Raw genomic sequence first — 15,377 nt, 5'->3', positions numbered from 1 at the left:
TTACTACCGTTCGTTACTAGTATTTTAAAAAGTTAAAATAGTAAACCGAATTAATAGTCTACTCTTGTAAATAATACTTTACTACTAAGTATACTCTTCGTATATATATATATATATATATATATAATAAGGTACGCACGTGTAAAGAATTAACATGTAAAGTTCATTCCTAGAGACGTGGCTTTACAAGTTCATGTTGGTAAAAAATCATATCATCATGTTGCTTCTAATAAACTAACTGCCTCAACTTGAAACAAATGACACTAATGTGAATATATTTAATGTATTTTTCACATAAGATTATGCTTATTAATTTTAGAAAGTTCTTAATAGGAAATTATTGTGTACAAACGTTCTTAAGAGCTGTTTTTAATCAAACGCATGCAAAAGTGTTAGGCTGAAATGTAAACAGGCGGTTTTTAAGTTTACTGTAGACGAACGTTTCACTGATACATAAAGGTAATTTCCAATAATGATCTCAAAAATTTAGATCGTATCTCTATTACATCAAAAGTCAATCGTAAGATAATGTGTTTCAATAAATATAAAGTATAGACTTTGAAATAATGAGAAGTCCCCAGCTTCATCCTATACTGTAAATTCAATATAACTGCAGTTATCAGGTTCTGTAACTTTATATAGTTAATGTTATAAGGAGTAGACTAGACGAAAACTCTAGTGGACTGTGTTTTTATTTTCAGCAGAATAAGCTTCAATAATTATGTAACTGAAACAAAGAGGTATTATGACCTTTTTAACTCCAGAATGTTTTATTTGAATGCTCAACGTTTCGGTTATATATCTTTATCAAGAGACTGTGTAAAAACTTTAGTGCAACTGTTGAATATGGTTCCAAGAAAAAACAAAACAAAAAACATTTGCTTGCTCAAGTCAGTTCTTGTTTCAAATGTGCGTGTGAAGGGGGTGATGACGTCAAATAATTTAAATAAATAATATGTCATTAAATAAACAATATACAGTTCTGAAAATAAAACATTAAATATTTCGGTAAACTTGTCAAAAGGTTAGGGGTGCGAAAATAAACAACATAATGACTGAAAAATAAAAAGAGGAAAGAGGTAAAAGTTGACTAAAAAAGTATAAACCTATCTATTTATATAGATGAAAATAAATTTATCATTTATCCTCATTTATTTATAATGAAAGTGCAAATTCTTTAATAATTGCCTTAGGATTTTTCTTTGATAAGTAATGCCTCTCTCTGTTTTTCTAAGTTTACAATTTTGCATTTTTAAGGGATGAGGCCAGGTGGTTTGGGCGCTTGACTCTCAATTTGAGGGTCGCGGGTTCAAATCCCCGTTCCACCAAACATGCTCGCCCTTTCAACCGTGGGGGCGTTATAATGTGAAGGTCAATCATTGGTAAAAGAGTAGTCCAAGAGTTGACGGTGGGTGATGATGACTAGCTGCCTTCCCTCTAGTCTTTCAGTGCTAAATTAGGGACGGCTAGCTCAGACAGCCCTCGTGTAGCTTTGCGCGAAATTCAAAACAAACCAAACTTTTTGTTTTTCCAAATTTATATAGTACGCTGAGGTGCTCTGACATACGTGTATATAAATATCTTCTCCATAAACATTACATCTAAGTTGCCAAATTAAGTTTCTTAATTAGCATCTCTGACCTTGCACTATCAACTCTAGCAGAGCAAGTGTTCATATCCGAAAGCGTTGGTGTGAAAGGCATTTAAAAGTTATTTGAGTTTCCTGCAAAGTTTCTGCGCTATTCTGATTAGTTTAGATTTTGTAAGTGCTTTATTAGTTTTGGCTGTAATCGTATTGCTAATGACTGGAGATTTACCTTGTAAAGACATCAGGATAATGGGTGCGTGCAAAAGCCTTTTCCAGTTCCTCCAGTTGAAAGCTGGTAAAGGTAGTACGATATCGTCGTTGTTTACGCTTAGGGAATTCTTCACATTCTACCATTTCTGATCCTCCTGTCTGTTCACATTTATCTCCAAGTTCAACTGAGTCTTGATAGTAAGAATTATCTGGATCACCAGATGATGATGGTGCCAACTCTACCGCTGTAGAGCCGATCTTCTTTTCCAGAGTAGGGCTACCTGTCGGAGCCGACAAGGGTGACGACTTCTCCACCAGCCTCGTTACTGAAAGCGGGGTTTCGATTGTTGAGCCTTCCACGGTGCTAGCTTCTTCGCTGATACAACTGCTTTCCGACTTCTCAGTAACACCCATGCTCGGGCTAACCCTACTTTTCAGGTCCGTGCTCGTGGTTAGCACACGAGGCCGAAGCTCATCGGACAATTGGTTTTCGGTCGTGTTTCGCTTCGTCGTCAGGTCGGATGGTAAACAGTTTAGATAAGGAGAAGATTGATAAGTGGGAGATATGGAGAATGATGTGTGCTGCTGATGTCTTGTGAATTCTAAAAATAAGACAAAAAGCGATGTTAACAATACTTAGCTTTTCAACTTTACTGTCGATTGTAGAAAAATCAAACACGCTCTAAACCATTTAAAAACAAGCATTACGAATATATATCAAACACATTCGCTGAAACAAGTTTTCCGACCATGTTAATCGGTCTTTTACTACATCACATAGCAGCGTCAGTATATAAAACAGTACGTAACCCGTGGGCAACAGTCAGTTCTGAAGACCATAAAAATAGATAATATAAACGTAAAGTTTAGTACTCGCGGCGTCCAATTAGACTGCAGCTAAGCTAACAAATTCTGTATTCTTCATACAACTGGATAACCAGTCATGCAATCATTTCAGCCTGTACAATTGTACAAACACTGAACGAACTTCCAAGAATTCTACAACAATGATCATAGAATGTAAAGGCAAGAAACTGTACACTTATTTTATTTCTTACCGTATATTAACGTTTATAACAGACAATGCTAGCTACCTTACGTAATAAGCTAACAACCTGGAAAATAAGAATTCAATAATAAGAAACAGTTTTAATTTCTCCTCTTAAATAATTAAACTAACTAATTACTTGTTGTATAAATATGATATTGATCGAGGAAACTTATTCAACGTAAAAATCACAAAGGTGTTGCATGGTAGCCTAAACAGAACGAAATGTAGAAGAATATATATCCGCTGGATCTGAATTACGGTACATGAATCAACTTGTAATTATACAGATATACCTGAAACTGAACTATTTTATGTAATGTAATGGTATATTAGAATGCCCGAATCAGCCAACTACATGTAGTATATAGACTAAACTTAAGCACCTATAGTACCTGGATCATATTCACTATATTTAAAGCAGACACGTTCAGTACGTGGATCATATCAACTATACTTAAATCGGACACATGCAGTACCTGGATCATATCCAATGTACTTAAATCAGACATACAGTACCTGTATTATATCCACTGTACCTAACTTAATTAAACCAAACCTGCAGTATCTGGATCATTTGGATTGAACCTATAGTATATAGCTCAGATCTATGACACCTGAATTAAAGCAACAGTATCTGAATCAAATTCTACAACAAAATTAAGAAATGCAAAATCTGGATTACAACTAAAGCATTCAGGTCAGATTTATAAATATGTGATCAGACTTACAACACAAAGACCAGAAATAAGGATTATAACTACATTATTCGGATTACAATTATAATTATGCTGCCACGATTAAACCTGTATTATCTTGGTCATATTAATAGTACTAAGGTTAGATTTACACCAATTGACCCTAAACTACAGCGTGTATAATTCAAGCCTACAGTAACTGCCTTACACAAGAACCATAATATCTAGCTCGTGTCTATAAGAATTGAACCAGAACTAAAAAACATGAACATTTAGTAAATTGGGCCATAATTACAGTAACCTCATGGATTAAATTTATACCTAACCCGAGTACCCATACCAGCCCATACAGTAACTGGACCAGAATCACTTTATTTCGGTTACATCTATAGCATCTGAATCAAATATGTAATTTCTGAATAAAAATAATGTAAATAAGACAAATGAAACACAAACTGAATTAGAAAATCGTATTTAATGCTACAGTATTTTTATGAGAACTAAAGTTTTGAGAAAGAAGTATAGTATATTTATTAACTATAGATCTTAGCAATAATATTGAGGTTAGACCTACACCAGCGAAATCAAAACTAAACCAGCCAGATCAATTTACAAGAACTGAAACAGATCACACCTACACCAGGGAAATCAAAACTGGCTAGACCAAACTACAAGAACTGAACCAGAACTACAGTATCTAATTCAGATTTACGATAATTGGCATAAAACTACAATACTTGAATCAAAACTATACTATATTGAAAAACGTACAGTGCCATAATCAGAACTACAGTATCTCAATCAAATATAGTACCTATAACAAAGCTAAAATACTATGATCAGGACCATAAAATTTGTAATACATCAACAACATTTCATTCGTATTTGATAGACGGGCCTGTAGGTACAACAGAATAACTGGATCTGACCTATATAATAAATGGATCAGTTCAACAGTACCTAGCTCAAAACCACAGTACTTGTTCATTAACGATCTTATAAGCACAGCATTCTAGCTTTACAAATACAGGGAGTTCCAACAGTTCGTTGCTATCATATATAGTCAAATCTCTTTTGTGTTGATAACATTTGATTTGCGCCAAAACTTGTTGGTTCTTCCTCAGTTGTGCGGTTACTTACAATTCACTTGTACTCATCAATTAATTTCAAACAAATGAAACAATAATTAGTATACTGCAGTGAGGTAACTAATTTTTGGACCACCACGTAGTATACTGATAGTCATGTAACGAAATACGTTTGTGTGAATAAAGGCTATATTTGGTTAATTAGAAAAAAGTAAACACTTATGGGTTTCTTTGAGTCGTACAATTTATACGTTTTATGAAACACGTGCATTAGACGTCTTGTATACGTATAATAGCATAATGAGTTTATTCCTCGTTAATTTTGTAACACGTGCACATTTATTCGGCAGAATTAAATGTTCACGTCAACAAAACCCGTCACAAAACGTCGAGAAAACTACAACCGAAAAACCTGCACTGAACGTCACACACTGATACACCTATACAAGACGTACATAAAAAAAAACTCTTAAAAACTCTTTAATAGATATAGATGGGTATATATTTCGTTGTTAAACTAAATTTTATCCCTCTCAGTTGATCTTAAAAGGGTAAGTTCTATTTAAAATATGATGAAGGCGTTAAAAGCGTTTTCTTGATTTGAGTGTCCTTATTATCATACTACAAAGGCGTGCGCAGAATTAAGACTCACAATATATCTCACTCTTGATTTAAAAAAAAAAAGATGAGCTATTCTTCTGTGTCTTGAAGCGTAAACTGACGTTAGGAAAAACGTTCTAGTAGCACGAACCAAGTTTAACTAGAATGCCCGCAATAATTGTGGAGTATTTTTAGAGACAGGTTAAGAAGGACGTACGAAAGTTCGTGGTTAAAAGAATAAAAACACATCTGTATATTGTGTGGTACACTGAATTTCTTATGTGTTTTTTTTTCAACATTATAAAGGCTTGTCAGATGAATAGAAAAGTTGTGAATACTTTTTTTTTAAATTATGAATATATTTTCTATCGAACCTACATGAAATGTGCTAAAATATAAGTATTTAAAGAAAATGTAAAATAGTGAGACAACTAGTTATTATGTAACTGATCTTTGAAATACTTAATTTTTTACATAAAATTAATAGTTGACGAGACTTCATCTACGAAAGAATATTTATATAAATAATACAGAAGTTTTACTGAAGTTAATGTTCGAGCAATAGTGGATTTGAGATTGGTTCAGAGTACTTTAACAAACAGAAAGCGACAAAACTATGAAATTCATACTCAAATTAGAATTAAAAACCATTGAGCTCGTACAAGAAATGGGGACATCAGAAAAAATAAGTGACAAAGAAAGTATAAAACTGGAAGAAAAAGAAGGCTATAATTGAATTTTATGAGAAAAACAGTACTTCTGTTTGGACACTCGTAAATATTTTTTACTACAATATTTAACTACAATTGCATAAGTTAATGTATTCGATAATACTGCAGACGTATGTTTTTAATGTAATAATATTATTATTCGAATATTTCAGATTAATTCCATGCAGGATAGTACATAATTGTTTAACTTCTAGAATCAGATTATTAGAATATCATATCCCGAAATGAATTAGCAAAGATTGTTAGGTGTTTTATGTATTTTCTTAATATTTTTGTGTGTGTGTGTGTTCATTTGAGAGGAATAAAAGACGTTACGAATAAGTAAATAATGAATTGTTGTTCAACATAGATTTGACCATAGAATAAAAAACTCTTTAAGGTGTGGGAAAAACTGTTGCCGATGAAGAAATGAGCCGAATATTACCAAATGTAAAGTTAATGCCTAAGAGCACTTTCGAAGCAGGTTATTTTGGGTTGAAAGACAGGTTATTTTGGGTTAAAAGATAGGTAAAATTGAAATAATAAAGGACTTCCTTTGCTTGTGGGTTTCACAATACACAGATATTATTTTTCCATAAATAACAAGAAGAAAAACATGCTAAAACAATGAAATATTATATTGTCATCACGTTTTACATGAGTTACATCAGAGCCTTTTGTACATAAGAGTGTAGACGTATAGCTGAGAGCTAGAAGAATACGAATGAAGGACAAGTAACACAAGATTTGCGTGAAGTGTTGTTTTCTTTTTTTGTCTCGAGGCCTCTTCAAACCGTTGAGGTACCTCAGATGCTGATCCATCATCCATGATTGGCGCCTATTCCCTCTCCAGGTAGCCATTCCTAATTTAGCTGTGAAAGGAAAGTAAATACCACCGACTGATCAACTTTTGAGGTGATATTTTACCAACGAATTGGGACTTGACCGTTACATTATAACGCTCCCACGGCTGAAAGGGCGAGCATGTTCGGCGACGGGGATTCGAACCCGCGACATGTAGATTGTGAGTCGAGCACCCTAACCACCAGGCCGTGCCAAAGTTGAAACAAATATATATATATATATATATTCCTACTGATGGTGTTGTATAAAAAAGAGAGAGCTTATAAGGTCCTTTGAGGCACATGAAATTCTAGCACTGTGGTTCATTCAAACTGAATCTCTTCCACTATTGAAATGAGTAGGAAGAAATAATCACGCGTTACTCTTATAGAAAGGCCTCAATAATAGTAAAACTTGTTGAATGTAGTCGATGGAATATTACGTTAGATAGTAGTCTTAACCACAAAATATATCTGATCCAGGTGGTTAGTAAGATGCTTCGCTGAAATGTTCTGCTCGTATAAGATTGAAGGAAAGAACTGAGTCAGTAATTAAGCTGACACTAAAGGAAACCAAAGACTATAAAAGGTTGCACTTACTCAGTTACATTAGGCATTTGGAAATATATATGATAGGTGTACTTCTCGTAAAGTAGTTTATATATTGTAGAGAAAACTCAATAACTGAATTAGTTTCGTTTATTCGTATAATGCATATATCGATTGCCAAGCGATTTATTTTTCTTTTTTGTCTTCCGGAAAACTTAGTTTTGTTTAGATTGGAAAATTCGAATATTAGAATATTTATACTGTTCTGGTAAGTCCAGGGAAGTTTTTAATTATGTAAATCTTAAAGACCATTATAAAACCATTAGAAACAACTAGAGAGGATAATTATTTAACTTTTAGCAACACAGAATCGGGAGATCCTAAATTGAATCCATATAGGATCGTAGCTATTTGTTTAACCTCCAGAGTAGCATTATGAGAAGATCTTACATTGGATCCACGTAGAATATTACATAACTGTTTAACCTCCAGAACAATATTATAAGAAATATCTTACATTGTATACACGCAGGATAGTACATAACTGTTTAACCTCCAGAACAATATTATAAGAAAGATCTTACATTGTATACAAGCAGGATAGTACATAGCTACTTAAATTCTATAATAATATTATATGAATATTTTACACAGAAATTAATTTGTAGGGGATGCTAAGTCTTTCCCGTCATTAGTTTTGTTTTTAGTTTATACTAGGGTATCGCACATACGAAACTAAAATGTTGTGAATAATTGAGTTGTTATTTGAAACAGATTGTAACTTTAAGATGATAACTCCAACACAGAGGCACTTACAGAGTAATGATTTGTAGAATGAATGAATTTCATATTAAAATTTATGTCAGTGTTAGTTTGCCAGAAAACCTCAACACTACAAGAGAAAGTAATATACAGCTCAACAGTTTTGCTGTTTGTTTGTTTGTTATTAAGCACAGAGCTACACAATAAGCTATATGTGCTGTGCCCACCACGATTATTGAAACCTCGTTTTTAGCGTTAGAAGTTTTCAGACTCACCCGCTGAGCCACTAGGAGGCTCAGCTGAATAGCATGATAATTCAAAGTTCCAGTTGCTTTGGTAAACGTAATAAACTTCGTCTTCAAGATTATCAGTTTATACTGCGTGACATGGTAAAGAATATAAAGTAAAAGTGAAAGAGTTGATGTTACAGTGATATCTCACATGCTATACTAAGCATGCACATTATAATTTTAGTGTTGCTCTGTGGCTTAACATAATCCAACTTGTGCTACGATCAGGTATTGAGAATGTTTCACGTTTTACTCGAGCTTATGTTAACGATAACCTTGTTCGCGTGTGTATTAATATAAGAAAAAAATCGAATGTCAATCTACGTAAAGGAAGAGAGAATTCCTATGTACTACTTTTGTTGGGTTCACTCGATCAAGAACACGTGGTTCTTTCGCAATACCGTAAAACTATATATATCTTGCAAATACACATGTTTAGTTGAAGCAAGAAATCTTACATTTACATTCAGATCCTGAAATATTTCAAATCTTGCCAAGTTTACTTTTAGGGCATATGACTTAGAAATATTCCATTAAGTCTTCTTACAGAACAAATTACCTTCAGACATTTTAAACCTAAGAACCTAAAAAAAACTCAAAATACCTACTAGATTACATTCCTCGTAATATAATGAATTAAAAAATGTTACATGTACACACTGCAAGACATGGAAGAAACAATCCCAATAAAAAATAATGTAATTAATAGTAATAGTTTAATGGAAACTTAATATTTTGTGACGACTTGTGCAGACGATCTTCATTAGTAGTAACGCTCGAAGATTTGGTTCAACCTAGTCCCTGAATATTACTACTTTCGTCAGACATTACATAACGTGTTACGTACACTTGCTGAAGCTTGAAATATCCGAAGGTTATTTCTTTTTTAACGCGGCCAAATGAGATTAAATTTAGGGGAGGGCCTAGTGATTCAGGGCCTAGCGCCCTTGGACGCTCTCGATTTTTTCTAAAGTGAAAATGCAATAATATGTGATTTGACATTGGATTATACCGTAGTTTTACAGCACACACAGTAAAAGCGTAAAACTGGTACTTTATCGTCAAATTATTTTAATCTTGTTGGAGAGGAGGGATGTAAATCACACATATCCCACAAGTGGCGACCTCGGTATATATTGCCTGGCGAACGGCGACTAATCGAAAGATCGCAAAAAAGTTTCCATTTAGACGTGTGTTGTAACTTATTATTTAGTTGCATTTAGACGTGTGTTGTAACTTGTTATTTAGTTGCATTTAGACGTGTGTTGTAACTTGTTATTTAGTTGCATTTAGACGTGTGTTGTAACTTGTTATTTAGTTGCATTGTAGACAACACCTACCTCCGTAAACTTCAAGACTAACATATGATCATAAACAATATGCTTTACTTTGTAGTCATGAAAATATGTACGAAATATAATAGAAACACGTTCGTATATGTTTTACTTTGTAGTCATGAAAATATGTATGAAATATAATAGAAACACGTTCGTATATGTTTTACTTTGTAGTCATGAAAATATGTATGAAATATAATAGAAACACGTTCGTATATGTTTTACTTTGTAGTCATGAAAATATGTATGAAGTATAATAGAAACACGTTCGTATATGTTTTACTTTGTAGTCATGAAAATATGTATGAAATATAATAGAAACACGTTCGTATATGTTTTACTTTGTAGTCATAAAAATATGTATGAAATATAATAGAAACACGTTCGTATATGTTTTACTTTGTAGTCATGAAAATATGTACGAAATATAATAGAAACACGTTCGTATATGCTTTACTTTGTAGTCACGAAAATATGTACGAAATATAATAAAAACACGTTCGTATATGGACTAAATAAACTTGTATAAAAATTTCAGTGCTTTCTTTCAAGGTAAGAAGTATCTAAATAGGAGACTTTACCACTTTAGTACCTCTGAAACTCTGAACGAAATCCAAGTAGACCATACTTACTACCTTATACCACATTTGCACATTACTGTCCTAATATTCCAGAAATATTACAAATAGATCAGACTTGCTTACTACTTTATACCACATTTGCACATTACTGTCCTGAGGTTCCAGAAATATTACAGTTAGATCAGACTTGCTCACTACTTTATACCACATTTGCATATTACTGTCCTGAGATTCCAGGAATATTACAAATAGACCATACTTACCGCTTTATAATACATTGTTATCTTCTGAGACAACGAACAGAACCCATATAGCCGATACAAATGTAATCCATATAATCCATACCAACCACTTTATAACACAATGCTATCCCCTGAGACACCTAACGGAATCTATATAATCCATACCTACCTCTTTATAACACACTAATGTTCTTTGAGACACCTAACGGAATCTATATAATCCATACCAACCACTTTATAACAAAATGCTATCCCCTGAGACACCTAACGGAATCTATATAATCCATACTTACCTCTTTATAACACACTAATGTTCTCTGAGACTCTACCGCTCGTTTATTTTCGTTACCGATAATGAGCATTTGACTCAGAGTTAAGCAGGTCAGTTAACAAAATCTTGCTTGTCAGTCTGACGTATATAGAGAACACTAATAATGTTAATAAACGTGCGCTTGCCTTCCAGAATGGGCAGGTTATCCGTGTGAGCGAGCCTTGTTAGCTCTACTGCTTAACCTCAGAAACAGGTGGTCGTCACGGGACCACGGGTCACTGATAACTATCTCCTAGACTTTTGAGATTATTAACAACTTAAACATACTGTCATAATAAGATAACTATTATTCTAACGCAACGAATAACTGATCAGGGTTATGAAATTTAAATTTAATTAACACACGCTAATAAATTAAAATTTAAAGCAAAAAACTTCATAAGATAAAGACGTCTCCCTACCTCAAACATCTTATTTTCAACCCATTTAACGTGTAACAAAAATATTCCACATATTATCCGAACTTGCACCAGAAAACAAATGCTGTGGATGTCAATTACTTTCTCGATACATGTTTTACCTGGTTTTTCGAATTCCAATGAATTAGGAATTAGTATGGATAAAATATTATCGAATTGTTGATTTCGTGCCACCTCACCCTAAATGCTCTCCAAATGTATATCTACTTAACACGTAGGCTGTGATTAATACAAAGCGCTAATGATCAAAGGATATGCCAATAACAGATTTTACTTTATTTCGTATGTAATTAACTTATCAAAGTATTTTTATCCTATACGTATGATTACAATCGTTTTCTGATCTTGATTTTGTTTCCAAGTTATTATCCTAAGCCTTTTTTAAAATCTAAAGAACTATATTTATTTTCATTTTATACTAATAAAATAACTGGGAAAACTATTTACACCCTAATGTTCTCAAAACCTACAAGATATTAATAAATTGACATAAGTTGTTATTTGTTTTTTGGAAATCTCCCCTATACATTTTCGTTAGGCAACAGAAGGATGACTATAAATCAAACCGTACTTAAATACTTTATTATAACCCATACCTAGGATCGGGTTAGATCTCTTTGGACACGGCTGAAGATGTTTTATCCAATTGTAGCCCCACAGTTAGTCCACAAATGTTAGTAGATGATTACAGGGACGAATACAACATTAATTAAAGTTCAGTTCAAAGATTCTCAGTTAACTGAAATCCTTTATTCGTGACTATGCTGGTCAGGAAAGATGGCTAAATGTCATAATGTTTTGAATCAATTTTGAACAATACTAGAAGCGGGTTGTTGCATTATCACCTCGGAAGAACCTTTGTTTTTCAGGGTAGAAATGCAGAATTTTCAAATGTGCAATCGACAACAGCGCATCGGTACACTCTGAATTTTACTTGTCTGTTTGAAGGAACTTTCAACCCTCATATAAACAACCTCTAACGTCTCTTGCATCGGCAGAAAAGTACAGCCACTGTCATATGGTTTATATCTACTTCTTCCCTCGATTGTCAGAAGAGAAATTGATGAAATGTAACTCATAAGGCCAAACATACACCATACTCTTCTAGTTCTTATGCTCTAAGGAATCGTCTATGGATGGAAAACTACCTGACTTGTATTATATTACGACGTTTTGGTCTCTATACTGACGATCTCTTCAGGACTTTCCTACTAGACGGGCACCTGGTATCACGTCCTCATGAAAGTCGGGGAGATCATTGATCTTACCAACTATCTTGTAGACTAACCTCATTCTTAGAACTCAAACAATCCCCTTATACATAGTATGATCAATCAATGTTGCACATGTCAACCAATGGAGAGTTCCACAAAAAGTATTGTATGTGTGTGTTTCAATATTCCTAAGTTTTATGAAGAGTCTAAAATTCTTACTAATTCATACAAACATACATTCGTACAAACCACTACGCAGAACCTAACGGTGAACATGTACACTAATGCCTGTTAAGGATGAATAAGTTACATTCAAAACATGACTAACAATATTTTAGTTTTTGCTTGATAAAGCCAAAACAAACGTTATCGGGCTGAAAGTCTAACTCAATGCTTTGTTTGTTCAAAACAAAAACACACATGCTTGCTGGAAAAATTACAAATATGTTATGATTATGAATAGTGTTTTCCAGTTTAAAAATACCACTCTACAGTGACGAATTATACGTATACGAATACATTCTCCAAAAGTTACTCGTTAAATATAAAAATAGTGTAACGAGGATGAATTCAACATTTTCTTGTTTTCAAACTTAAACTAGACAACTGAGTTACTTATTTTACGATTTTATTAATAAATACATAATAATCAACGCGATGTGCTTATCACGGTACATTGTAAAGGACTCTTCTTAAAACAAACAACGCAGCTTTAATATACGATTTGTTTATAATCTACTGAATGTTTGTATTTATAAACACTAAATTGGCTTAATATAATTGAAAATGAATATCATACATCCTATTATTTATATCTGTTACTATAACAATTATATCTTTTAGGATAGTTTGAAGTAATACTATTTGTTATATATGTAAATTATATCGTGAAAAGTGGGTGATATCGTGCGTACCTTATTACTGTGGTGCGTGAAAAGAAGGTAATAGGGTATGTATCTTATTAATACGGTGATTATTTGAGACATAGAGGCACGTCATACAAAAAACACACGTGTTTATGTGTGAACTGAATTTTGTTAACTCCTTGAAATTATCTTCAATAATCAACGCTGAAAAGTTTTTAACAATCCTGTTTGGTTGCTAAGCGATCTTCATGAAACATCTGAAATTTATCTAGTACCACTTGAAGCTGATCAACTACCTCAATCGGTGAATTGCACAATATGAAATTACACCGCGACGACAGTATTTACAACACTCGACATCGTTGTAGTTATCTTTGAGTTTGTGAAACGTGATTGAGATCCAAACGTATTCGTCGTCAGTCGTCATTTTAATGCAAAGGCTTTGGTAAGTTAAACCTATCTTTTGTTGAACCTTCACAATATATTGTTAACTTGTCAGTTTTGGTACTTGCGTGAAAAAGCAACTTCTGTTAAGGAAATAAGCAGTGTATATTCAGCAGAAAATACATTTTTGTGTGATTACATTAAACCGAATAAAATGACATTTAAGGTTTCGATTTTTCAGCACATTATTTTGACAATAGCTATATATTGCATCAGACTAAAGTCCTGCACGCGGTATTCTGATAGGTAGTTTTGTAAACATAAATAGAATGAAACGTAAATATATACGTATGTTATTAACAGAGGATAAATATACATACTAATAATGCAAAATTAAATTATACAGAGGTACATATAAAAGTATAAAACATTTCAACAACACAGTAGACACATAAAGACACAAGTTCACGCTTTAATGAGGTTGTGAATTTCAACAACTGAGGCATTCATTTTTTTAAATTTTAATATTAAACCAACAATAGCTTTTACATCGCTTACTAAGGTCAACTATACTTTAAATATTTGGGGAGCAGGCTAATAAACCAGGCAAAAGAAAAGTTAAAAATTTAATTACTTTACGAATTTAAAGAAGACTAAAGACTAACATTTTTATTCCAGCAATACAATTGTTACACGTTAGTAAAATGTTTGAATTGACTAGCTTACTTCAGGAGTCTTACAAAACACATACACTCACACTCAAAAGCCTTATAGAAATACTTCGTTTTATAGGCAGTAATAACATGGCATACAGGAATGTGTAGCAGAACTAGTTTGATTCTTCTGTGAAATTTCTGTATATAGGCAGACACTAGCTCAGTTTAGTTGCATAACATAAAGTCAAATTACTTGCTTTTCAGAACATCATACAATAATTGTGTCAAGTTCCGAGTACAAGTACACGTTTTTCGAAAAACAATTAGTTTTCCATTGTAACATTTTAAGCTTCCTTGTCTGATTTGTTGGATACTCTAATACGAAGCTTTTCTTGAATCGTGGTATGTCAGAGTACGTAACAAGAGTAACGAAACAACAGTCAGTGAGTTTTTTGTTTTTTTTTCTGAGGGTTAAGGTCAAAGTTCTACAGAATAGTATTGTATGGGTGTTTCAATATTCTTATAAGTTTTGAGTTGACCCTAAAATAAAAATAATTCATAAAATACACATTATTACAGCCCACTATGCAGAAGTTAACTCTGGGTACAAATATATCCTAAGTAAAGTAGTGACTATTAAGGATGTGCATTCAAACCACGAGGAATAATATGTTTTTGTTTTTTTAGTTCTTGCAAGATAAAGTCAAAATAACGTTACTGGACTGAAAACATAAATTAGTGCTTTGTATAAGATATACACAATTTAAAAATGTATATTATATACATATATATTAACATAAGTATGAAAAACAATACGTTTTCATAAATTGTAAAGTAAGCAAGTATATAAATAATCAAGAGAACAAATACTACGAAGGGAAGTATTTAAAAAGGCAAACTAGTAATACATTTGATGAGAAATGAAATAGTTTTTTTACACATTCAAGCGCTTGGTTTATTTA

At 32.8% G+C, this 15,377-nt stretch overlaps 1 protein-coding gene across 1 annotated transcript in view; it reads right to left on the bottom strand.

Moving 5' to 3' along the window:
* Positions 1-1,813: 1,813 nt before the first annotated feature.
* The window catches only part of LOC111087112 (homeobox protein aristaless-like), a 25,984-nt gene continuing 12,420 nt past the window's right edge, over positions 1,814-15,377 (bottom strand). Inside the window, exon 2 of the mRNA XM_022392594.1 lies at positions 1,814-2,400. Coding sequence (XP_022248302.1) covers positions 1,814-2,400 — 587 coding nt within the window. The remainder of the gene's footprint in view (positions 2,401-15,377) is intronic.

Source organism: Limulus polyphemus, unplaced genomic scaffold (assembly GCF_000517525.1).
Source record: "Limulus polyphemus unplaced genomic scaffold, Limulus_polyphemus-2.1.2 Scaffold59, whole genome shotgun sequence".
In the NCBI taxonomy this organism is placed as follows: domain Eukaryota; kingdom Metazoa; phylum Arthropoda; class Merostomata; order Xiphosura; family Limulidae; genus Limulus; species Limulus polyphemus.
Note: the sequence above shows the minus strand (reverse complement) of the source record. Positions and strands in the feature narration are given on the sequence as shown.